Genomic DNA, 25,944 nt, shown 5'->3' on the forward strand with positions numbered 1-25,944 from the left:
GAGAGAATAGAGTGGAAAGCTGTGAGATACTCTAACACCCAGCTATCTTCTAGTGGGGTTGTGACATATTGGTACCAGAGCACTGTTCTGGTCGAGTGGGTGAGAATGTCTAGCGATGGCCGAGGGAATGCGTATGAAGAATTTTGAAACACAGTTGCAACAAACTGGGGTGATGGTGGCGGAATGTCAAAGTAAGATGGAGCAAATGGAGTTGGGAACGACTCGGAATCAGGAGGCTATCCTTGCACTGGATCACCGGGTGGAGAGCGCCATGGATGGAATGGAAAGGAGGTTGGACGAGTCCATTACACGGGTTCGGGAAGAACTAGCTGCACAAATGTAGCAATACATGGCCATGTTAGGCCGACAACAACCGATAAGGTTAGCACCTGAATTTCCTCCGAGAGAAGGGATAGACCCTGTTCCCCAAAGGGATAGAGCTGGTCGGGAGCTAGAAATACATGAGGAGGAGCTTACCCAGGGTGGCCGAGAAGAAGGAATACTGGGAAGAGGGCTAGTAGGCCTGGTGAACCATTATCCACAAGGGTTCCTTCTCCCTAAGATGGACATTCCAGTGTTGAAAGGGGTTAATCCACGATGGTGGATAAGGAAGTGTGAAAGGCTGTTTGAATGGCATAACATTCCAGAGCTGCAGAAGGTGTCTCTGGTGGCAGCCTACTTCAACGAAGAGGTCGATGCTTGGTATCAAGGAGTCATACGGCTAAGGAGAAACCCGACATGGGGGGAGTTCACAGAGGCTCTATGTGGAAGGTTTGGAGAAAAAAGTATGGTCGACATTGTGGAAGAGTTCAACAAGCTTAAACAGTTAGGAAGTGTAGAGATGTACCAAAAACGCTTCGAGGAGCTGAGGTCTTACATGATCCAATACAACCCCTATCTCACCGAAGCCTATTTTGTATCAAGTTACTTAAGTGGCCTCAATGATGAATTAAGGCCAATGGTTAAGGTGCTTAGGCCATAGACAGTAGCTCAAGCATCGGAAGATGCTCGACTACAGGAGCTAGCAGTAGAGGCCTTGCTAAAGAGGCTGAGGCAGCAGACAAGGGGAATGGTGATAGGGACCCAAAATGGGGTTGGAAGGCATTTTAACCGGGAAGTAGGCAAGTGGATCGGCGGGGCAAGAGGAGTTGTGGGTCAAGGCGTAGCACCCCCTGGAGATCCGTTGAGGGAGCAAAGGAGACTGGCAGGACTATGCTTCCGGTGTGGGGACAAGTACCACCCGGGGCAGTCGTGCAAAAGGCAGATTCTGCTGTTAGAAGGGGATGAAGGAGGTGACTGGGAGGTGGAGGAAGAAATAGAGGAGGATTACGGGGGCTTGGAAGACAATGGAGAAATATCCATTCATGCCTTGAAGGGGGTGGCCAATAACAAAATTATCAAAGTAGGAGGCCAGGCCAAGGGAAGTACTCTGATGATCCCGATCGACAGTGGGAGTACCCATAGTTTTATTGATGAGCACACGGCAAGAAGGCTAAATTGCCAGCTGACAGGAACGCCACCCCTAAGCGTAACAATGGCCAATGGACAGAAGGTGTTGAGTACCTCGGCCTGCAATGGGTTTTTGTGGGAAATGCAAGGGGAGAAATTTGTAACCAATTTAAGGCTACTGCAGTTGGGAGGCTGCAATATGGTCTTGGGGGTGGATTGGATGAAAGGAGTAAGCCCAATTAGCTTTCATTTTAACCGTATGGAAGTGTCTTTTGAGAAGGAGGGCAAGAGAATGGCCATCAAGAGCAAGAAAGAAGCTGGGGTGTGCAAGCTGATGTCTGGAAAGGTTTTGAAGAGAGTCATGAAAGGGAAGTGGGTTCAATGGGCACAACTCTTCTCAATAGTAGCCATAAAGGACGCACCCGAGGAACAAGAAGGGCTGGGGCAGTTTTTCTTAACAGTCAGCAATTGGGAGGACCCCCCTGATCAGGTAACACACTTGGCTTTACTTGATGAATTATTGGTGAAGTATGAGGACCTATTTGCAGAACCCAGATCCTTACCCCCTAACCGACTGTTTAACCACTCTATCACCCTCAAGCCAAACACCGAACTAGTTAATATCCGAGCCTACCGATACCCCCCTATCCAGAAGAATGAGATTGAGAGGATGGTTAGGGATATGCTACAACAATCCATTATCAAACCAAGCCAAAGTCTCTTTGCTTCCCCTATTTTATTAGTGAAAAAGAAGGATGTCAGATCTGGGATCTGTCGGGTTGTGTTTCTGGGATTTTAGGAATGAATAATGGGCGGGAAAGGAGATATGAGCGAGAGGGAGAGAGAAAGAATGAGATAGAGTTAGAGAATTGAGATTGAATGGGAGGGAAAGGATTTGTGGAATAATCTTCACATATCCCCATCCTCATGAGCAGCTTCTTATTTATAGAAGTTGGTTACAATAGAGGCTCCTTCTAACTAACTCTCTAGAATCTCCAAGTGGCCATGTGCCAACTAGGCTGCCATGCCAAGTGGGTTATTACAGTTATAACAACCTACAATAGCCTGCCATACCCTTCTAATAACCATCTAATTACATGTTAACCCTTGGGCCGAGACACTCCCCGCCCCTTAAAATATTTCTTGCCCTCAAGAAATTATAGAAGGCTAGTCATCCTGGGGTAACGCTGAAGTAGCTCCGACAAGTATTCCCAGGTGGAATTGTCCGGATGTAGGTGTGTCCATTGAACTAGGACCTGAGTGATGGGCAAGGAATCCCTGTAAATGACCCGCCGATCAATCACAGCCTTAGGTTCACCGTCCATACCTGCATCATCAGATAGCTCGGGTAGATCCTGGCTAACAACAGCTACAGTGCCGACTACCTTCTTGAGGAGTGAGACATGAAATACTGGATGTAGCCCCACACCATCTGGTAATTGCAGTTTATAGGCGACGGTGCCTATCTTATCCAATATTTTGAAGGGACCATAGTACTTTGGGCTAATTTTAGAGATAGGTCCCTTGTGAAACAAATGCTGTTGGAACCGTTTGACCTTCAGAAATACTTCGTCACCCACCTCAAAGGTCCGATCAGCTCGGTGTTTGTCAGCCTGATGTTTCATCTTTTGTTGAGCCAAGCTGAGTTCCCTCTTTATCATCTGAAGGGCATCCTGTCGTGCCTGGAGATAGTGGTCTGCTGATACTTCTGCTGAAGTGTAGTGCATCACGGCAGGAATGATAGGGGGAGGATAGCCGAATAAGGCCTCAAATGGAGTTCTTTTGTGTGCGGTATGGAAGTTGGTGTTATACCACCATTGTGCCAATGATAACCAACGGCTCCAACTTCGGGGTTTGGTAAAACATAGGCACCAGAGGTAGGTCTCTAGACACTGGTTGACGCGTTTAGTTTGGCTGTCGGTCTCCGGATGGTAGGCAGATGACATTTGCAGTCCGATGCCCAGCCCCTGGCATAATGTTTTCCAGAATTGGCTTGTAAATATTTTATCTCGATCTGAAATCATAGCTTTCGGCATCCCATGAACCTTAAAGACGCTATCCATCAATTTTCTGGCTACTTCAGTGGCTGTAAAAGGGTGAGTGAGGAGGATGAAGTGACTGAACTTAGTTAGGCGATCTACGACTACCAGGATGGTGTCAAATCCTTCCGATTTAGGGAGAGCTTCAATGAAGTCCATGGAGATCTGTTCCCAAGCTTGGGCTGAGATCTCCAATGGTTGTAGAAGGCCAGGATATGGGACCTGCCCATGCTTGCACCTTTGACAGGTGGTGCATTGCAACACATATTGAGTGGTGTCCTTTTTGAGACCCGGCCAATAGAATATCTGTCTTACTCGTCGGTATGTAACCTGTAATCCCGAATGGCCCCTTATAGGAGAATCATGCAAAGCTCGCAATATTCGGCTCCTCAACTGCTCGTTGTCGCCGATGACCACTCGGCCTTGATACTTCAGCAAGCCACCCTGGAAGGTGTATCTTGTGTCCCCTTGAGGTTGGACTGTCAGCTCAGTGATTTTGTCCTTAACCCAAGCCGTGTTCTCATAACTGTTAGATATCTCCTGCACCCAATCGGGTACCAAAACTGAGATGGCATGGCAAATGCCCGATTCTGCCTTTCTGGATAATGCATCTGCCACCAAATTTTCTTTTCCTTTTCTATATTGGATGAGATAGTCATAGCCCATCAGTTTAGTAATCCCTTTGCGTTGAAGTTGATTGTTCACCCTTTGCTGCGATAAGAACTTCAAGCTTTCATGGTCTGTTCGAATGATGAATCGCTTGCCCTCTAGATAGTACCTCTACTTATCTATTGCCATCAGAACCACTAGTAGCTCTTTGTCGTATATGCAGAGGCCTAAATGCCGGGTTGCAAGGGCTTGGCTCAAGTACGATATTGGTCTGCCCTCTTAACTTAGAACAACACCTACTCCTACGTCACAGGCATCCGTTTCTAGTACAAATTCCTTCGAAAAATCGGGGAGGGCCAGTACTGGAGCTTGAGTCATGGCGACCTTTAAAGCTGCAAAAGCCTCATCTGCCTCCTGGCCCCAATGGAAATTATTCTTTTTTAGCAAAACAGTTAGAGGTTTGCTCAATACCCCATAGCTTCTGATGAATCGCCGATAATAACCAGTGAGCCCTAAGAAACCCCTCAATTCCTTCAGTGATTTAGGTTTAGGCCAGTTCTCCATGGCAGCTACCTTCTGTGGGTTTGTACTGACCCCTTGGCCAGTAATTATATGGCCTAGGTATTCCACTCTTGGCTCTGCAAATGTACATTTAGACTTTTTCACAAAGAGTTGATGTTTTTTGAGGATTTCAAATGCTGTTCGTAGGTGGTTGAGGTGCTGGTGTAGGCTGGGGCTGTATATTAAAATGTCATCAAAGAAAACCAACACAAATTTTCGAAGGTAGGGAGCAAAAATGTGATTCATAAGAGCTTGGAATGTGACTGGGGCATTAGTAAGGCCAAAAGGCATTACCAAGAACTCATAGTGTCCCTGGTGTGTCCTAAAGGCGGTCTTGTAACAGTCTTGTGGGTTCATTCTGATTTGGTGGTAACCGGAGGTGAGATCTAGTTTGGAAAAGATGGCTGCTCCGGTTAGTTCGACCAAAAGATCCTCAATGATGGGAATGGGAAATTTATTCTTGATGGTGAGGGAGTTTAGTTGCCGATAATCGACACAAAACCTCCATGTACCGTATTTTTTCTTTACTAATAGTACTGGAGAGGCAAAGGGACTCTGGCTGGGTTGAATGAGGGATTTATTGAGCATGTCTTTGATGAGGCTCTCAATTTCTGCCTTTTTGGATAGGTGAATAACGGTAGGCTCTTAGGTTAACTGGTTCAATATTGGGTTTAAGATGGATGGAATGATCAAGGAATCGTTGTGGGGGTAGGTTAGTCGGAACAACAAACAAATCCTCAAATTCCATCAACAATGTGTGGACAGGGTCAAAGAGTGTACCTGCTTGAGATAGGGATCAGTTGAGTGTGTGGTAAGTTGGTCTCTGGTTCTTAGCTTGCCTTCTCCGACGTAGTTGCCCCTTTCCAAGGCATATAATGAATGTAGCTGCCCTACCAGTGTTTCCCCTTGATCCAGCAACTTCTGTAATCGTTTACCCGATACCGCTTTGCACTCCCCTGTCTCCTGGCACCCTTTTAGGGTGATTTTGCAGCCCTCTTTATCAAAGGTGACTTCTAGTGTGTTGAAGTCAAATACTAGAGGGCTTACCGTCCTCATCCAATCTACTCCCAACACAATGTGGCATCCCCCGAGCCGAAGAATCCTCAAATCTACTGCAAACTCAAGACCCCCCATCTGCCATTTGAACTCCCTGCATTTGTAGTGACTTACCATTTTGCTTCCATTTGCAATCATTACTGACAGAGGAGTAGTTGCCAGCAGTTCACACTGGAGGGTGGAGGCTGTTTCCTCATCAAGGAAACTGTGGTGCTGCCGCTGTCAATGAGTACTACCAGGTTCCTTTTTCCTGTTGTTCCCCGTACCTTTAATACTCGGCCTGATGCATGATCTTGCAATGCATGCATTGAGATCTCCCCTCCTTCGTCGTCTTCCTCTTGTGCCCCAAGGTCCTCCCCTTCATCTTGTTCCGTCTCTTCATTCTGGAGTCCTTCCATCGTAAGTAACATACGTTTGCATTGGTGTCCTGGGCCGAACTTCTCACCACAACGAAAACATAATCTCAGTTGTCGCTTCTGATCTAGCGTGAGATCTTTAGCTAGATTTGGCGCTGGGGGAGGTCTTCCTGCCATCCCATTCTTTGACCATGGTGGATTGCTACCCTTACTGGAAGTCCCATATGGATTCTCCTCCCTACTCCCTTTAGGAAATAATCGATGCCTCTTGACAAAAGCGTCCAACGCCATCTCATGCAAGTATGCTTGTTTAGCGGCTTGTTCCACCGAAGTTGGATAGAGCATCTTAACTGTGGGTCGGATTTGTTCATCCAACCTGCTGATGAAGCTGGACACGAAATAAGCTTCGTCCAAGGATGGATGAGCTAAGGCTAACAACGATCTTAGCTCCTCAAATTTCATTAAGTATTCCTTCACCGATCCCTTTTGCTTGAGTTTGTTGAATTCTTCTATGACGTTAGTCCTTGTCTTCTCTCTAAACCGATTGCATATGTCATTCACAAATCTAGGCCAACTCAGCTCCTCTCTGCCCCTGCTCCAATTCTAGAACCAGGCATTGGCCACATCATCCAAGTAAGTTGCCGCCATATTTACCTTATCACCCTCCACCACTCGGTACTGGTAGAAGACCCTTTCACAACGTCGTACCCACTATCGAGGACGATCACGCTCGAACAGCGGAATGTCCATCTGCGACCCTTGAGGATGGGAGTGGTTGATTCGCCCGCCTCGGTTCATGAGATCGTCCTCTATTTCCTCCCGATTTCTGATCTCCACTGGGTCATCCATCCCTTGCCGTGCTCGCGGTGTAGTCAAAATTGGCGCCGACGAGGCCCTTGGGGGAAAGTCAGTTGGCAGACTGGCTTGGGGTTGCCGAGCAAATATTCCCAAAGCCGCACTCAGCTGCTGACTAAGCTGTTGGTTTAAACCGGCGAATTCGTCCCTGATCCCGTTAATAGCTCTATCGAAATTGGCCGCATATCCCGCGAATTCCGATCTAATTCCACTCGCTACCCGGTCCAAATTGGACGTATATTCCGATCGACTTCGATTAATCTCTTCTTGCGTATTCCGTATTCCTAACTCTAAGATTTCCAGGCGATCCTCTACTTGAGCCTGATTCTGACGCAACTCGGCTTCCATGGCATCCACCCGTGCCTTCGCCTGCTTCCCTCGCGTTCCGTCGGCCATACTACCCTCCGCTAGGTCGCTGGCTCTGATACCAAATGTCAGATCTGGGATTTGTCGGGTTGTGTTTCTAGGATTTTAGGAATGAATAATGGGCGGGAAAGGAGATATGAGCGAGAGGGAGAGAGAAAGAATGAGATAGAGTTAGAGAATTGAGATTGAATGGGAGGGAAAGGACTTGTGGAATAATCTTCACAGATCCCCATTCTCATGAGCTGCTTCTTATTTATAGGAGTTGGTTACAATAGAGGCTCCTTCTAACTAACTCTCTAGAATTTCCAAGTGGCCATGTGCCAACTAGGCTGCCATGCCAAGTGGGTTATTACAGTTATAACAACTTACAATAGCCTGCCATACCCTTCTAATAACCATCTAATTACATGTTAACCCTTGGGCCGTGATAGGATGGAACATGGAGGTTTTGTGTAGACTATTGCCACTTGAATTCCATCACAATCAAGGATAAATTTCCCATACCTTTAGTGGAAGATCTGTTAGACGAACTCCACAATGCCAAGTTCTTTTCCAAGCTTGATTTACGCTTGGGTTATCATCAAATTAGGATGAAACCCAAGGATACTCCTAAGACTGCATTCAAACCCACCATGGCCACTTTGAATTTTTGGTAATGCCATTTGGGCTTACCAACGCTCTAGCCACCTTTCAATCACTCATGAACCACATCTTCGAAACCCACTTGCGGAAATTCATTTTAGTTTTCTTTGATGACATCCTTATCTATAGCCCCACCTTCGAACAACACCTATTGCACTTGCAAACCACCCTAGACATCCTCCGGAACCACCAATTATTCATCAAGAAATCCAAATGCGAGTTTGGTCAGGGGCAGGTGGAGTATTTGGGGCACATAATCTTTGAAGGGAAGGTGAGCACTAATCCTAGGAAGATCGAAGCTATGGTGGCTTGGCCGAGGCCCACAACCGTGAGGGCCCTAAGGGGATTTCTTGGGTTAACAGGCTATTACTGGCGGTTTGTTAAGAACTATGGGATCATCAGCCGACCATTGACGGAGCTGTTAAAAAAGGGAGAGTTTCATTGGGGTCCCAAGGCAGAAACGACATTCAACAAGGTGAAGGAGGTAATGAGCAGGGTGTCGGAGTTGAAGCTGCCAGATTTTGAGAAGCCTTTCACCCCGGAGATTGATGCGTGTGGCACTGGCATTGGGGCAGTGCTAGCACAAGAGGGAAGACCAATTGCCTTCCTAAGCCAAGTGTTAGGTCCCAGACATTCTGGGTTAAGCATCTATGAGAAGGAGTTTTTGGCAGTCCTAATGGCCGTGGATCGATGGAGGCATTACTTGGAAGGGGGCGGTTCATCATTAAAACAGACCATGAAAGTCTAAAACACCTTTTGCAGCAAAGACTTCAAATGCAGCTACATCGCAAGGGAATGGCTAAGCTCATGGGGCTGGATTACACGATACAGTACAAAAAGGGAAAGAAAACATAGCTGTGGATGCCCTATCCCGGTGCCACGAAGAAGGAAACCTTGCAGCAGTAACAATAGTGACTTCACAGTGGTACGAGGAAGTAATCAACAGCTATGGGAACGACTCAAGGATCATTGCCTTGCTAGAGGAACTGACGGTGAAGCAGGAAGAGGTGGAGGGATATACTCTGAAAGGTGGAATGCTGAGGTATCAAGGACGAATAGTGATCGGGAACCAGGTTGAGCTAAAAAGGAATATCATGCAGGCCTTGCATGAGTCACCTTTGGGAGGCCATTCCGGCGAACATAATACGTATGTAAGGGTTAAAGGGATATTTTACTGGCCAAGGATGAAGACGGAGGTAAAGGAGTTTGTGAAGAGTTGTGATGTTTGCAAAAAGTGCAAAACGGAGCGGGTACCTTACCCCAGACTGCTGCAACCCCTCCCCATTCTGGATCAGGCTTGGTCCAGTGTGTCGATGGATTTCGTGGATGGCTTACCCAGATTAGGGGGGAAAGATAGTGTCCTAGTGGTAGTGGATAGGTTCACGAAATTCGCCCACTTCATCGGGTTATCCCATCCTTACACAGCTTAGGAGGTGGCGAGAGCCTTCTTGGACTGTGTGATCCAGCTGCATGGGGTCCCTCAAAATATAGTCTCCGATAGGGATAGCATGTTCACCAGCCTATTTTGGCAGGAATTGATGAAGTCTCTGGGAACGAACCTAAGGTTGTCTATGGCCTACCACCCCCAAACGGACGGCCAAACAGAGAGGGTAAATCAAAGCCTCGAGACTTATCTAAGGTGCGTATGCCTATTGTGACCCAAGGAATGGCATAAGTGGTTGTCCCTGGCGCAGTGGTGGTATAACACCACCTGACACTCAGCTATTAGGACAACCCCCTTTGAAGCTCTGTTCGGTTACAAACCCCCCGTGCTATCGGCAATAGGAGGAGGATCAGACACAGCCACAGTAGAAGAATACTTACAGAAAAAGAGAGAAGTGACACGGCAAATAAAACAAGAGCTGGCCTCCGCTCAGCACCGTATGAAGCAGTACGCGGATAGGAGGAGGACGGAAAGGGAGTTTGAGGTCGGGGATGAAGTGTATCTAAGATTGAAACAGTCGCACCTGAGATCACTGACACAAGGGAAAGCTACTAAGCTCAATCCCAGGTATTTCGGGCCTTTCCCTATAACTAACAAGGTAGGGAAGGTGGCGTATCGATTGCAATTACCGTTCGACACCCACATCCACCCCGTATTTCACGTTTTGCTATTGAAGAGGTTAATTGGGGGTCAGCCAGCAAATGCCACACTATCACCTTTGCCTAAGGAGAGTGAGCAAGCGGTAGAACCAGAAGCCATACTCGGAAGACGAGTGATCCAGCAAGGAGGAGTGCCCTTAATCCAAGTCTTGGTCAAATGGCAAGGGAGCACTAAGGAAGGAAACACTTGGGAATACCTACCTGAACTGCTTCAGAAATTCCCTCGCGCGGTTAGCCTAATCAATCTTCCTTGAGGACAAGGAAGCACTCAAGAGGGGAGCAGTGTCATGCAGGGAGCTACTCGGATAGATTTTTAATTTTTGCTTCTTAATGTAATTCCCTCCAGCTATAGTAGTAGGCCATAGCAGGAGCACTTGGTTGTTAGAATATTCTGTTACACGGTTAAGGGAGAGGGCCCCACTGTCAGGGAATGATTTCCCAAACGCCCTTATATAGGATCCCTCTATGCAGTGTAACGGTATGGAAAAAGACAATCAAGAATATTCTCTTCCAGTCTTCTTCTTCTCTCTCTCTCTCTCTCGACTACTCTCCCTCACATTCTCTTTTTCTCCATTGCAATCCTCTCGGAATTGCGGCAAACCCAGCTATCTTCCAGTGGGGTTGTGACAACCATTTCTGATTGCAGGTTCCTTCTCTCCTTAACTTCAATTCCGCAATCGAAGATCGAATTTGTTCGGCCTTCCAGTTCACCTACTCACAGCTTCCAACTTCACCAGAATTTCCGTCACTAGAACCTCACGAAGCAGCCTCGATTAGCCCTATCCTGATTCGCTTAACTCACAAGCATCAATTGAGATCTGAATTTCCGCTCCTGATCGCACCTGCCTTCTCCACCCAATCACTGTCCAATGTCTTTGGAATCCCCGGAATTTGCTGCTCCTTGAATCGCCTAACTAAATGAATGTCGGAATTGGCCTTCCCATTCCACTGAATTTGCTTCGCCCTTCCACCTTGAGCAAGACTTACCGAAATTCGCGGTCGGACATCTTCCTCTTGCTTCGCCTTCCAAGATCGACTGATAGTTGCTTGCTTGCTTGGTTACAATTGGCCCTTGGTTCCTTCGGAATTGGATCGGAAATGTTGGCCGATTTGATTCGTTGAAGCTCCTCGAGAGTTTGACTGTATCACTGGAAATTCACGGCTAAGGATTGATCGACCTTCTTCGCCTTCAATTCCAAGCCAACACTCACCTCCTCGTGCGTCAGAATCAAATTCCGAGATTCAACTGGAAGTCGGAATTGCCTAGCTAAGTCGCCTTCAAATCTTAAACTAGAATTATAGCTAATAGTCCGGAATTCACCAGCGGATCTCGGTTTCGATCAATCCTTGTTTCCTTCCTACTTAGATCTGAAATGCGGACAAAATTGCTACTTGAACTACCGGTTTTTGTAATCGCTTCTGCCTCGTCTTCGCGTTTAGATTGATTGAAATCACAACCGAGAAACAACGTCTCTGATACCAAATGTTACAACTCTAGGGTTTGGCTAGGGATTAGGAAGTAAATTGGTAAGAATTAGAGGAAGGAAGAGAAGAAAGGGAGGGAAAGAGAGAACATAACAGAAAGAATTGCGGGATAAGAGAGATAACCGAGGGAAAGCTAGGAGAATTGAGAGAGGAAAATGGAATTCAATTGTTATTCAAATCATGCCTTTCTCTAACTATGCCAGCCTCTTTATAGACTTACAATTGAAGGAAATAATAGAAAATACAATCAACTAACTACCATAATAGTCTTGCTGACTGTTTATACAAGAGTTAGTTATTCTCGCCTAACCTCTAAACTTCTACAATTAGGTCTACAACTTATACACCATGGATTTCCCCCCAATTACAATCATATCCTTAGCGTCATGATAGTAAGGTTGATGCGGTCACCAATCAAGACCCGACCCAAGACCGACCCGACCAAACCGGAACAATATCACTGGAATAGTAGCGCCAGAATAATATTTTAATATTTCATATGTTTTAAAATTGTACTTGATTTAGGATTCTAATTCATGTTTCTACTTGATTTAGGATTCTATTTTATGTTTGATTATGATTTATTTCTATTAGGATTCTAGTTGAATTTTATTTACAAATGTTAGATGGATTTGGATTAGCCAAACACTATAAATATACCTAGAAGTTAGGGGTTGTAATCAAGTTTTCACAATACAAATTTCAGCAATTTATTTGGGTCTTCTTAGCAAAACAGTCTTGTTTTTGAGTTTTCTTGAAAGCCAAGCTTCGGCTATTGAAGTTTGTTCTTTTAAGGGTTTATTTTGGTGTGTTTTTTTCACACTCGCGTTGCACGCTGCGTCAAAGGTGCATGTGGAAGCAAGAGGAATTAGTTTGGAATCCGAATGCCTAAGCCAGAGCAACATTCCTGGGGAAATTGACATGAAAGAAAAGAAGAGAAGAGAAGACAAGAATTGGAAAATAAAAATACAACCTAGAAATAAAGAGAAAAAAAAAAGACAAGAGACCGAAATAAAGAAAAATAATAATAAACAGGTGAGTGTAATTTAGATAGTTAGGAAATTGACATGAATCATGTTGAGAAAAAGATAAAATGCACTTTTAAGACTTGATGAGAAAGAGAGCAGGTGAATGGTGTCAGGTCCTCAGATCTGACAAGGTCAATTCTCAGCTAAGTGAGAGAATTAGGGCAGAATTTAGGGAGAAATGAGAGGAAAATTCAGAGAATGAGAGGGAAACAGAAAGAGACGAGAGAGAGAGAGAAACAGAATTCTTTGGAAAAATGCTTCGATCGTTTGCATTCTGCTGGATTAGGTTTATATACTAAGCCAGGCAGTTAATTTTGGTGCCTACAAGGCTGCCAAGACAAAGCTCAAAGTGCAACTATGAGCAGCTAGTCAAAGTACAACTGCTGTAAAATACCAATAAACCTTTGCAAACATTAGGTGCATGACACATGGTTTTGCCTTGCTATATTTGTTCTTTTGAGAAATAAAATCCTATGCATGATTTCTTGTACCACTTTTTATATGTGTGGTAATACTTGATGGAATGTTAAACTTATGTTATTGTAAGCCAAGAAATGTGATCTTTAAACATGTTGCGATTTGAGAAAGAAATTTAGAAATGCTATGAGAAAGACTATGAAAGCAGGTTTTAGAAAATGGATTGAAAAGTCCATTTCAGAAACATTTTACTTAATGGTGTAACTGTAAGAGGAAATGGACAATATTAGATGAAGTCCAAGGAAAAGACTTGTTTATTACAGTGGAGTCTAGGTGACTTCAGCAATTAGAGGCATTATCATAGTTTCTCAATGGTTAGAGGAGAAAGAATTTCATCTGGATAAGATATAAAAATTTGCTGCTACAGTGGCAATAAGTCCAGGGAATAGATTCATCTGCAGTAGCGGAGTTAGGATGATTTTGGCAGTTAGAGGGTTAGCTGTACTTCTCTATGGTTAAGAGATTTCTATTGCTACGGTGGTATGTTACTCAACTTACTCCTAATTGGATTGGCTTAGGAAATATTCCCAAGCACCATCTTGAGGTTAACAAAAATACAATATGGATCCCTTGAGCCTATCATTGCCCAAAAGAGAAGGCAATTGACATTAAGAGATTGAGAAAATTATTGAGATTTTGTTGTTACTTGCTACATCATTACTCGAGAAGAGTCACATGAGAAAAATTTATTGAAAATAGTGTTTTGAAAAGCACTAAGTGCACTTAAGCATAGAAGGCTTATGGAGCTTAAGCATAACGCGCAAAGCAAAGCAAAGCACATGCATAAGCAAAGTGAAGCGCATTTAAATGAAATAAAGAGTATAAAGTTCTATAAGCATAAAAAATATAAACTATTAAAAAAGCAACATTAAAAAAAACTAAATAGGAATGACCATTGCAAATTTAACAAAAGATAATATGCCATTTTTCATTTATATTTTATATCAGTTTGCAAGTTCATGTAACCATAGCAAAAATGCATAGGGGACATGTAAAAGGATACAATCTGATCAGTTGCTGGTCTTGATGGAATTTGGAAGACAAATTGGTTAGGGCTCTTAGTTGAAAGGATTTGAATATGCTAAGGCTTCTTTTTTTATTTTTCATTTTTTTTTATTTTGGTGAGTCTTCTTTTGTTTCTTGTAAAAGTTTGACAAAAAAACCCATTCTAGTTCATTAACATGATTTATACAGAGGATCAAACAAAAGAATAAGGAAAAAAAATTTCATCCCTAATCTATAGCAGTCCCTAATTAATCAATCCCTAATTTGCAGTCAATCAACAATCCCTAATTTACAACAATCATGAATCAATCATCAATCTTTAATTTATAGCAATGCGGAATTAATCACTAATCTCTAATTTACAACAATTAGGAATAAATTAGCAACCCCTAATTTGCACCTCATTACATGTTTCCTTTAATATTTTTTGCTTGGTAAATACAGTTGAGCCTTCTTTTAAAAAAAATGTAAAAATGATTTATTTTGACCTTCCTAATATTTAATAATAGTTTTTTTTGGGTAAGGATTTCATACAAGCAGCCACACTATTGCAAAAATTTAAACAAATCCAACCATTCATATTGTTTGGAAAAAAAAAAAAAAAAACCAAGTGTATTTCTAAAGCACACTTTTTGTGCTTTGAAGCTTAGCTAAAAACGCAACTTAAGCTCGCTTTAATTGTGCTCAGCTAAAGTTGCTGAGCTTCACACAAAAAATGCCCCAGGAATGTTGCTCTTTGCTCTTAAAGCATGCTTAAGTGCACTTTTTTAAACATTGATTGAAAAAGAGTTACGTTAAAAAAACTTGTGAAAAATTTATTCAAGTCTGAAATGATCAATTTTCTTTTTTCACCACTATCTCATGAAACATTTCCATATGAAGATGATGCTGGAACTTTAGCTCACCATTCCCTTGATAGAGAGTTGAGTCAAGAAGGGCATTTAGTGTAAAAATTTTTCACATTGTTTTTTTGCATGGATTTGTATTGTTAATGTGACATTTAGAAGTCAATTGATATTATGAATGCCATGCAAACTGTCCCTAACTTGATTAGGGTAAGATGCAGATGATGATGATGATGTTTGAAATAACCATGCATGCGCTGTGAAACTTGTTTAGAATGAAAATGTGTTGATTTATTTTTAAGAAAGTTATTATATTTTCACTTATTATATTACTGCAAAGCTTCCCATTCATTGGGCTGTGAGTTCATTCTATAACTTACCATTTCAGGTTAACAGTGAGTATTATTGAAGACTCCTGGAGTTGGGGAAACAGTGAGTATTATTGAAGACTCCTGGAGTTGGGGATCCACTGACATGACCTCGTAGTGAAACTTGTGAGTGTGTGTAGTATTTATTTTGGTACCAGTGGCTGAGATTGCATTGGCAAATTTTGTAGTGTATAGCTGGAACTACATTGTGATATTTTATGTAATGTCAAACACATTTTTAAATGAAAAAATTCTGCTTATGATAAATGTCCAGGTGTTAAGGTTTATGTGTTACTTAAGGTCAAGGCTTGCGTTTCAAGGCTGATGCCACTCTTGAGAGGGTGTGTGACAAAGAGAGATAGAGAGTAGGAGAAAAGAGAGTAGAGAGGAGCAGATATCTACTAAGAGATTGAGAGTGGTCAACAGAGAAAGAGGAGTAAAGCTGTAAAGGTGCTGCTGATATGAGGTAATGATCTCCCCCGCCCGAGGGGGGGGGGGGGGGGGGTTGAGTTTTATCTAGACATAGGTTGGTGGCTATGAGTGATTGTTTTTCTCTATTCTAATTCCCTAGTTTGTTGCCATTGGAAGTTTGGTTTCATGACACCCTTCTTCGACTTACCACATTCTCATTTGAGGATAAGGTGGAGAAAAGAGATTTTTCTGTTCATTTATGATATGAGGCTTTTTGCAACAAAGGGAAAGATAATTTTTGTCCAAAGATTTTGTGGGGGAAGAGGGTGTCCTGGTGTAGCTCTTTTTTTTTGGAGATTCTCATTTGGTGTCCCATTCTTATTTTTAATAACTCGAGGTAGTTGGATTAGGTTTGTGATTGATTGGTACTACCAGTGCTAAAAGGGAAGGCCACCATACAATGATTTGTGGAATTTAGAGTCTACCATTTCTTCTGTGAGAGTTTTTGTGGTCATGGAGGCTGGTGTTTCTGGGTCAGAGGTAGAGTTAGTTTGGAGAATTATTGCTTTGTCATCGTTGGAGAGGAATTTGAGAGGTTTTGGGAGTATTGAAAGTTTATCCTTCTCATTTTTTGTGGGTTAAGGAGTTACTTCCTTCCAGTTAAGAGTCATCTGTGCTTCTTTTAGATGATTTATATTTATATGTAGTTTTTAGATTTCTCCTTTCTGCATGGTACACTCTCACATGGCTGTTTCTTTTGTATAGTTGCGTATCAAGGGGAAAAAAAAAAAAAGTAGAAGATAAGCAGAACAAACATAGACCATCTATCATCTGTATATTCTGCTATCCTTACGGCAGATAGGAGGAAGTGGAAGCATTGGTCTTCCTGTTTTATTAATTATTTTATATTTTTTGTGTTATTCACATAAATGGTGCATGTAATTCTTGATTTTGTATTGTTTATCTTATTTCGTGCATGGTGCAGAGTTGTCGATACACATGGGATTTGAGTCAGCTAGCACTTCCCAGGATGGTCGTGATGAAGGTAATTTAATTTTTTTAGCTTGCAAATAGAACGCTTACTTTCATTTTAAATGTTTCTTGCAAGGATTAATTTTTTATTTTGTTTATAGTTGCTAAATAATGTTAGATTTGTAGAATATAGCCACATCCTCAATTGGAGGTTCTGAGAGTTTTTTTATGTGAGAGGGAATAAGTGATGTTTTTATTCCATGATTAAAGTTATGACTAGCCATACAGAATTCCCTTCCCCCCCCCCCCCCTTCTCTCTTTAGGGTAAGAATGTATTTAAAGTCTTGTGATTGTTTTTGTAACTATAAGAAAAGAATTTAGGCGAGTTATTGGGTTATATGTGCAAAACACACACTTTCAGCAATAGGTCTTATAATGTATGTTACATGGAGTTGGGAAGACCAATTAGGTGCAGATACTGCCTAAGGGTTGAGTGTACCTTATTTTCATACTCAAGTACAGATTGTTACTTGCTAGAGCAAAATACTTGCCAAGAATGCCCAATACACATCTAGAGCAGTCGATACCTAATCTGGAATGGGAGGAACACCAGGAATAGCAGGCCTAACCCAGGATCCCACGGGCCATGGCCAATTGAGGTCAGCCACAGTGAGATCTGGGTTGGAAGGAGACCCTGAGCAGTAGCAACAACAGATGCGGGTTGAAAAATGGTGACCAAAAGCTTCTTCGCAAATGGTGACTGCGACCCTGAGTGACCAGATCTGACCAAATGCAACTCGACAAACAGCTACCAGGTGCGACCTCATGCACTGCAACAGGAAATGGTCTGACCAGAGGTAAGTGGTGAAATCGAGTGGTGAGATTAGGCAACATCCATCCCTGTCGTCTAAGAACAAAGAGACTTTTTCTTGTTCTAGTTCTGGGCCTTGCAGAGATCTGTGTATGGAGGCTTGATCAGGAGTTATTGGAGATTTGAGGGGGGCTATTAACAGAGGTGAGGGAAGGGGAAGAACTTTGGAGGTTGAAGGCGAATAGAACTCAAGATGGGGGGAATTGGTTGTGGCAAAACAGGGGCAGGCAAGTGGGCTACCAGAGCCAAAGCAAATGCATGTGACAGAGGAAGGTGGTAAGAAGCTGTAGGGGCCGACAAACAGTGGTAAGAGGCAGTGGGGGCTGGCAAACAGGAAAAGGCAGCAAGGAGGGCGAATGGGGAAGGCGCAGTCATTGACAGGAAGTGGTTGGTTAGTGGGGAGTCCATAGCAACATTGCATTGGTGGTCGGTGGTGGTGGCACATTCAACATTAGAAAACCTAGGGATTCTGGAGACCTTGGGCAACTAGGTAGATTTTTTTTTTTTTGTATGGCATTACCCTATGTGAGATTTTTTAAGGCTTGATATGGTATTATTGTAATTATTGTTTGGCAAAAAGTCGCATGTACATGACACTTTTACCTCTGTGTGCGCTTTATTAGCTTGATGATGAAGAAATATTTGCCGCGTGTTTATATTGTTGGTCATTTAGTTGCCACAATTTGTATTCTGCCTTCTTAATTATAAATTACTTGAATAGAACCTTAGATGGCATACCTTAGGCCTTAAAGTTAATAAACTTCCAACAAAACTCTTTTGGAAGCTTTCCATTTATTTATTTTTTTCTTTTCTTTTTTAACTATTATGTACCTAGTTGACACTAAAAGGAATATTGTCCTGTGTTCAGCTTTACCTTTTCCAGAAAGTATATAAACAAAAGTTGAGTCCTGATTTTGTTAATCAAATTTCAAGTTTTTTAAAAAATTTAAAACTATTCTAAAAAAATTGACAAAATGAAACCCAAACAAAATTAATTCCTACACCATACTCTTGGTCAAATCCTTCAAACATCAAGTTGGGAAGACAAAACAGAAGAACTGTTAATTTAAACCACAAGACAGTTTAAACTAAAACAGTAAGGGCTGTTTCAGCTTGTGGTGCTGAAACCACCTTTCTTTCATTGAGGTTTCAGCTCAGCAAGGCTTAGTGAATTCGGCCTCAAACTGCATTTGAGCCCTTGGTTTCATCTTTGAGCTGAAACTACAAGGCTTTGTGCTGTTCCAGCTGAAACGGGCATCGCAGATTCGTTGCTATTTCAGCTATGTGATTTTGATTTTTGTCAGGATGTGATTAATTTGACAAGAGTTTTAGTGTGGGCATCGTTGTTGCGTGAGTTTTAATTTGTCAATTTTTTTAATGATAGATTTAAATTTAAAAAAGGAACTCCTAATTTCCAGAAAGTTCAACTGAATGTTCGATTGTGATAATGCCCGAACTTGGGATTTATCCACAATGATTAGCTTTCAGTCCCTAGAAATTCAATTCTTTAACTTCATGATCAAAAGGTTATGCTATATTTAAGCATATAGAATTTCCACTGGATGCATGTATATAGGTACTGTGTCAACAATTCTTATTATTTGATGTTTGTTGATAGGGTACATTATTTTTTCACCATCTCAACTTTAGAATTATTTAACTTGTCAGATGATGAGGACGAGTATGAGGAGTCAGGTGGGGGTAACCGCCTTCTGGGATTCATGTTCGGGAATGTTGATGACTCGGGTGATCTCGATGTTGATTATCTTGATGAGGTAACCATTCTTTGTTATATTTAAGATGGGCTTGCAGGGAGTTTTATGCAGACACATCCAACCATGCAGTTGTATACATGTATTCATGTTTGGTGCATTGCCTACATCCAACCATGAAGTTGTATGCATGTATTTATGTGTATTCGTGGTCTTTTTCTTTCTTATGAATTTGAAATTCCATAAAGCAATGCATTAATATGTTTGGACAAGTTATACATTTATGTGCCCAAATGCATGCATCTGTCTATCATTTTGAAAGAATTATGATATCACTTTATGTATCTGCAGTGAACAGGAACATCTGTGAGTTAAAATGGAGTAATGCACAACATTTGATTTTGATATGCAATTAATTGATATCTTACTGAATTCTTAGTCTCTTACACATGGTTCTATTGCATTTTTTATGTATACAAGGTTCTGTTAATTTTCCATTGGTGAAATTATGTTGCCTTCACGTGTATCCTTATGATAGGCTTCTTTTAGCTGCTAGTATGGCTTCTCACTTTTTTTTTTTTTGGGGTGGGGGGTGGGGAAGGGGGGATAAATGGCTTCTTACTTACTTGACTTGGAGCTCACACCAAAGCATATTATAGAAGTTCATCAAGCTATGATTGTTCCTGTAGAAATTTAGTGTATAATCTTAAGGTAGGTTGATCGATTGAGAGTTGAGAAGTTTTTGAGCAAATGGGAAAGGATTGTCTATTTATAGGTGAACAGTCAACAGATGTGAGGACTTAGTTCTGTTGTTTCATATGAAACATGCACCTCCTTAAATAGAATCTTGGGCCTTTGTAATATAATGATTCGCATAGACACATTTTTTTAAGATTAGAAGAGAACTAATCTTCCACCATTTGAATTTATACTAATCTACCTACTTGTGACCATCTCCACTGTTGCATGTACTGGGATAGAAATGCTGCCCAACTATTTTTTGCCACAGAACAATTTGTTGTAACTTCTACAAGCAAAATCTAAAGAAAGGAAGGGTGGGCATCTTAGCTCTAAAACTTGCTAAAGTAATTAAATTAGAGTTGCTTTCTTACTTGTCAAAAATAAATGGAGGTTTCTTGCTGAAGTTTACTGACCTGGAGAATTTGCGTTCAGCAATGGTTGATGAACATATTTTATGCATGGCATTCTTCTGGACCTTTTTAAAGTGTGTCTGCTGATCACAACATATCCAGATGCTTCTTTTGCAGCTCTAACTTTTGAAGCTCTTGGGTGCAAGTACTCTCTTGAACTGCTTGTGCATCCTCTCCTGCTTTGTGCTTTAAGGAACCAAATGATTGAAAAGTTTATTCATGAAGAAGTTGATTTTGTTGGCTTGTTATGACGTGTCTTCTTCTTCATAAAGAAGTATCCTATCTATGCTTTTTGGATGCTTTTGTACAATTGAAAATAATACTAGGGCAATTTGGGAATGTGTAAGCACAGTGGGGCAGGTTCTGGAGGCTATGCTGCTCGACCAATTATCAGCCGGTACCCCATTTATTGAAAACCCAAATTTGGCTCATTAATGATGGTGTGTGGTAGGGCTGTGCTTTTATGTGCAAATTGCCATCCCTGTCCCATTCTTAAGGGGAACTGAAAATTTTAGTTCCTAAATTGTTAGCATAGTGCTTTAACAGTAGATGTTAAACGACGGGAACAAATCAATGATAAAGAGTCTTTAAGATTTTCTGATTGATGAATGTAATATTATCCCTTGGTAATTGGTTGCGGTTGACAAAGGAATGCTCCCCCAGATAGGTTGTAGGATTTGGTAGTTTTTTAAAATGGGTCTAATTTCTGTTGCTATGGAAAAATTTAAGTTACGAATCTTGATTTTAGTGGACCTGCTCCACATAGGACCTGTTCTTGGTTGTTTTTTCTGATGTTCTTGGCTGTTTTTGATTTTAAGTTACAGTTCTTGGCTTATTGACATTCATGCATAAAATTTGATGGGTGGCCTTAAAAGTTGTGGCAAGTTGCTGTTTTGTCTTGCTGGCATATTTGGAATGAATCAATGAACTAGCAAATGATGCTGGTCGGTAGGCAGAGCTGTTAGTTGTGAAATTTCAACCTGACCTCTGTCATGTGTTTTTTAATTTTCTTATGGTTTTGTACCTTCCATAAATATTTTTGTTGAATTTTGGATGGCACAAGGTTACACTTGGCATGTGATTTGTTATTTTGTATAACTACCCGTGCCGCTTAACTATGCATACATCATGCAACTGCTTGCCCCCTTGGCAAGGTTTTTGAATGGAAGATATGATTACTTCCTTTCCCATGAATTTGAGGTTTTTTAAACTTTAAACACTCCAGTTATCCTATGGGCTCATTCATAATCAGTTTACACTAGAAACAAGTCTGATGCATTCACTCATAGCTGTTTTCTGGTGTTATTAGTTTCAGAAATTGTGGTGCAAAATTAAAACAATGAGCAGTAAATGACCTTTTACAGTACATTGAGCTTTTTGTTTGTGATTATGGACCTGATGACTGGTTATATTGTTATCACTTCCATACTTTGACAAGCATTCTATTTGGGATTTTAAACTTGGATCATTCTATATATGTTAACTTTGTCCCCTTTTTTAACTTCCTTTTCCCATACATGTTGCTCATTTTTATTTTTCCTTTGAAAAAGTTGACTGGTTACAGGTTATTTATTCTGCTTATCTGATAGGCCCCCGGTTTACTTGACTTACCAAAGAGGGTCCAAGGGGGTAAATTGGATGGCTGGCATAACAGCCAGCCATGTGCGTAAGGATAGAAAAGGGAAATTGCTGGGTTGTGTAACAACCCAGCAAGTGCGTGTAACAGATTTCTGTTGGGAATGAGCGGGGGAAGAATATGTATGGGGGGGGGGGGGGGAAGAAGTTGGGGGTAGATATCATTCTTGTATTGAGTCTTGGGAGAGTTAAGGGCCTCTCGAACGCCCAGTTCTTCTTGTAATCAGATTGTCGTGAGAATTTGAATTCAGTTTTTAGTGAATTTTCTTTGGGCTCTCATCAATTTGGTATCAGAGCATCACCTATCCTGATGGTGAACTTGATGGACCGAGTAGGAGAATTAGAAGGGAGGATGGAAGGCATGCAACTGGGAGTTGAGGCCATGAGGGGTGAGATGCAATCGGTGGAGAAGAGTGTCGAGAACTTGCTGGAGCAGTTCGCATGGATGAGAACGAAATGGGAAGAGCAGGAATGGGAGCGAAAAAATAAGGAGAAGATGGGAGGCCAGCCTACTGAATTCATTCAGGATTCCGAGGCTACCCCGGATGTGGGAGTGCGGCGTGCCAAGACAGGGGGTGTCGATGGGAGTTGGCGATCGGAAATCAGAGGGCTACGATTGGAGATGCCTCTCTTTGAAGGCGACGATCCTAATGGCTGGATATTGAGAGTCGATGTTATTTTGCGGTGACTGGGATGACTGATGAGGAGAAGATAGATGCAACCGCTTTGTGTTTGGAGAGAGCTGCTCTGTCGTGGCTCCAATGGGAGGAAGAGCGGCGAAGGGTGAGAGGCTGGGAGGACTTCAAGTTTCTGTTGAGAAGTCACTTCCGACCCACCCAAGAAGGCTCTGTTGAGGAGAGGTTTTTAGCCCTTTGGCAGAAGGGAACTGTCTTGGAGTACCGCCAATGCTTCGAGACATTGGCATCCCCCCTTGAAAATTTGTCGGAAGCCATGCTGGTAGGGCATTTCATCAATGGGTTAAAACCTGAAATCAAGGCTGAGTTGAGGGTGTTGAGGCCAAGGGGTTTGGAGCAAATGATGGACTTAGCCCAACAGATAGAGGAGCGAAATCAAGTGGTTCGGGGTGGGGCGGTTGGAGCAGGTTCAAACAAAGGATCGGCTGGGCCAAACCCAATTTCAACTTATCAGCGAGGAGGGATTCTGCCACCCTCACAACAGCCCCCAAAACTGACAATGATCAGTCCTCCTAACCCAAATCGACCAAAGACCAGTGGGAGAGGGGGTAACCCACCCTTCAAGTGGCTTAGTGAGGCAGAGTGGAAGGCAAAGAGAGATAAGGGCCTATGTTTTCGATGTGATGAGAAGTATACTATAGGCCACAAGTGCAGAAACAAAGAGTTGCAAGTAATGATGATGTATGATGAAGAAGTAGAGGAGGTGAAAGGGGAAGAAAAGTTGGAAGAGTTAGTAGGAGAGCCGGGGCAAGATGGGAAGGTAATTGAGCTCTCCATGAATTCTGTGGTTGGATTGACTACACTACAAACTATGACGCTCAAGGGGGACATCGAGGGGCAGCCGGTGGTGGTGCTTATAGATGGAGGGGCAACTCATAACTTCATAGCAATCGAGTTGGTGCGGCATTTGGCTTTACCAAGGGAGGAGATAGCAAGTTATGGGGACTGGAATAGCAGTGCAAGGGGCTGCAATTTGCAAGGGAGTGAAGCTTAATCTCCAAAATCTGCAAATCATAGAGGATTTTTTACCTCTGGAGTTGGGAAGCTTGGATGTGATTTTAGGAATGAAGTGGCTAGCGGCTGTTGGAAAAATGAATGTGGATTGGAAGGCCCTCACAATGAAATTTCAGGTAGGAGGCATAACAGTAACCTTGCAAGGGGACCCTAGCTTGAGTAAGACCTCGGTGTCCTTGAAAGCGATGGTGAAGGCCTTTAGGGAAAATGGGGAAGGAATGCTGTTAGAGTTGGGAACCATGGCAGTAGAGATCAAAGAAGCTCAAGAGGAAGTTCCAGAGGTGCCGGGGGGGGGGGGGTATTGGCTGAGTTTGAGAGGGTTTTTTCTACACCGGGAACCACACCAATCAATGTAAGGCCCTACCAATACTCCTATTTGCAAAAAAATGAAATTGAGAAGCTGGTGGGAGAGGTGCTGGCGACTGGAATTATATAGCCTAGTTCCAGCCCATTCTCGAGTCCAGTTTTGTTGGTTAAAAAGAAGGATGGAGGGTGACGTTTTTTTGTGGACTATAGGGCCTTGAATAAGGTCATTATATCGGATAAATTTCCTATACCTGTGATAGAGGAGTTACTTGATGAGTTGCATGGTGCTAGGGTTTTCTCCAAGCTCGATTTAAAATCTGGTTACCATCAGATTAGAGTTAAGCTGGAAGATGTTCCCAAGACAGCTTTCCGGACTCATGAGGGACATTACGAGTTCCTAGTAATGCCATTCGGGCTGACAAATGCGCCAGCCACCTTCCAATCTTTGATGATGTTTTTAGAGATTATTTATGGCATTTTGTGTTGGTGTTCTTTGATGATATATTAGTGTATACTAGAGATTTTGAACAACACGCACAACATCTACGTTGTGTCTTAAAGGTACTAGCGGACAACCAACTCTTTGCCAACAGGAAGAAATGCGTGTTTGGATAGTTGGAAATTGAATATTTAGGCCACATTATATCTCATCTCGGGGTTTCAGTTGATCGAAGTAAGATACAAGCCATGCTAGAGTGGCCTACTCCTACATCGGTTAAGGAATTGAGGGGGTTCCTTGGCCTTATAGAGTATTATAGACGCTTTGTGAGGGATTATGACAGGTTAACAAGGCTGCTAACGGAGAGGTTGAGGAAGAATAACTTCTTTTGGGACGAGGCAGCCGAGCAGGCCTTCCAACAACTTAAGGCTAAAATGGTGTCCCTACCCGTTTTAGCCTTACCAGACTTTGGGAAGCCCTTCGTTATTGAGGCTGATGCATCGGGACAAGGTATGGGGGTTGTGTTAATGCAAGAGCAAAGGTTTATTGCTTATTTCAGTCATGCTTTCAATCAGTTAGGGAGAAAAAAAATCTGTTTATGAGCGGGAATTAATTGCCATAGTGTTTGCTGGGCAAAAATGGAGACATTACTTGTTAGGTCGGAAGTTTGTGGTACGAACAGATCAAAGGAGTCTCAAATATTTAATGAAACAGCGGGTGGTGAGTCCGGAATACTTGAAATGGATGGTGAAATTGTTGGGGTTTCAATTTGAGATATAATATTGGCCAGGCTTGGAAAACAAAGTTGCTGATGGGCTGTCTAGGATTTGCCACCTAGCAAAAATAATGGCCTTAACAGTGCCTAAAGTGGTCCAAATGGATAAGTTAGCCAATGAATTGAAGGCTGATCCAAGGCTGCAAAAACTTATCCGGGAGCTTCAGGTTGATTCTACTTCACACCCTAACTTCTAGCTAGTGGATAGTTTTCTCCTTTACAAGGGCAGGTTGTACTTACCCAAGGGCTCCACTCTCATTCCATTGTTACTTCATGAGGGGCATGATGGGAGCATAGGAGGACACTCAGGATTCTTAAAAACCTACGAGAGGGTAGCAGCAAATGTTTGTTGGCAGGGAATGAAGAAGGATATACACAAGTACGTAAGTGATTGTTCAGTTTGCCAACAAAATAAATATATGGCTTTAGCACTAGGGGGACTCTTGCAGCCTCTCCCTATCCCAACCCAAATTTGGGACGACATTGCTATGGACTTCATTGAGGGGTTGTTGAAATTGGGTAAGATAGATTCCATTTTGGTGGTGGTGGATAGACTTAGTCAGTACGTGCATTTCATTAGACTTAAACCCCCATTTACAGCTGGGGAGGTGGTTGGAATTTTTGTTAAGGAAGTGGTGAGACTTCATGGAATTCCAAGGTTCATCGTATCGAATAGAGACAAAATTTTCATGAGCAAATTTTGGGAGGAGATGTTTTGA

General features: G+C 42.5%; 1 protein-coding gene across 4 annotated transcripts in view; it reads left to right on the forward strand.

Moving 5' to 3' along the window:
- The window catches only part of LOC127792475 (transcription initiation factor TFIID subunit 1), a 58,776-nt gene that overhangs the window by 10,655 nt on the left and 22,177 nt on the right, over positions 1-25,944 (forward strand). For 2 of the 4 annotated variants that reach the window (XM_052322972.1, XM_052322975.1), the window contains exons 2-4: positions 15,265-15,370; positions 16,641-16,700; positions 19,167-19,273. In XM_052322972.1, the coding sequence (XP_052178932.1) occupies positions 16,655-16,700; positions 19,167-19,273 (153 nt within the window). In that variant the 5' untranslated portion in view covers positions 15,265-15,370; positions 16,641-16,654. Of the gene's footprint in view, positions 1-15,264; positions 15,371-15,518; positions 15,711-16,640; positions 16,701-19,166; positions 19,274-25,944 lie in introns of all 4 variants that reach the window. The other 2 variants (XM_052322974.1, XM_052322973.1) reach the window with 2 other exon arrangements.

The sequence above is a fragment of the Diospyros lotus genome, chromosome 15 (assembly GCF_014633365.1).
Source record: "Diospyros lotus cultivar Yz01 chromosome 15, ASM1463336v1, whole genome shotgun sequence".
In the NCBI taxonomy this organism is placed as follows: Eukaryota; Viridiplantae; Streptophyta; class Magnoliopsida; order Ericales; family Ebenaceae; genus Diospyros; species Diospyros lotus.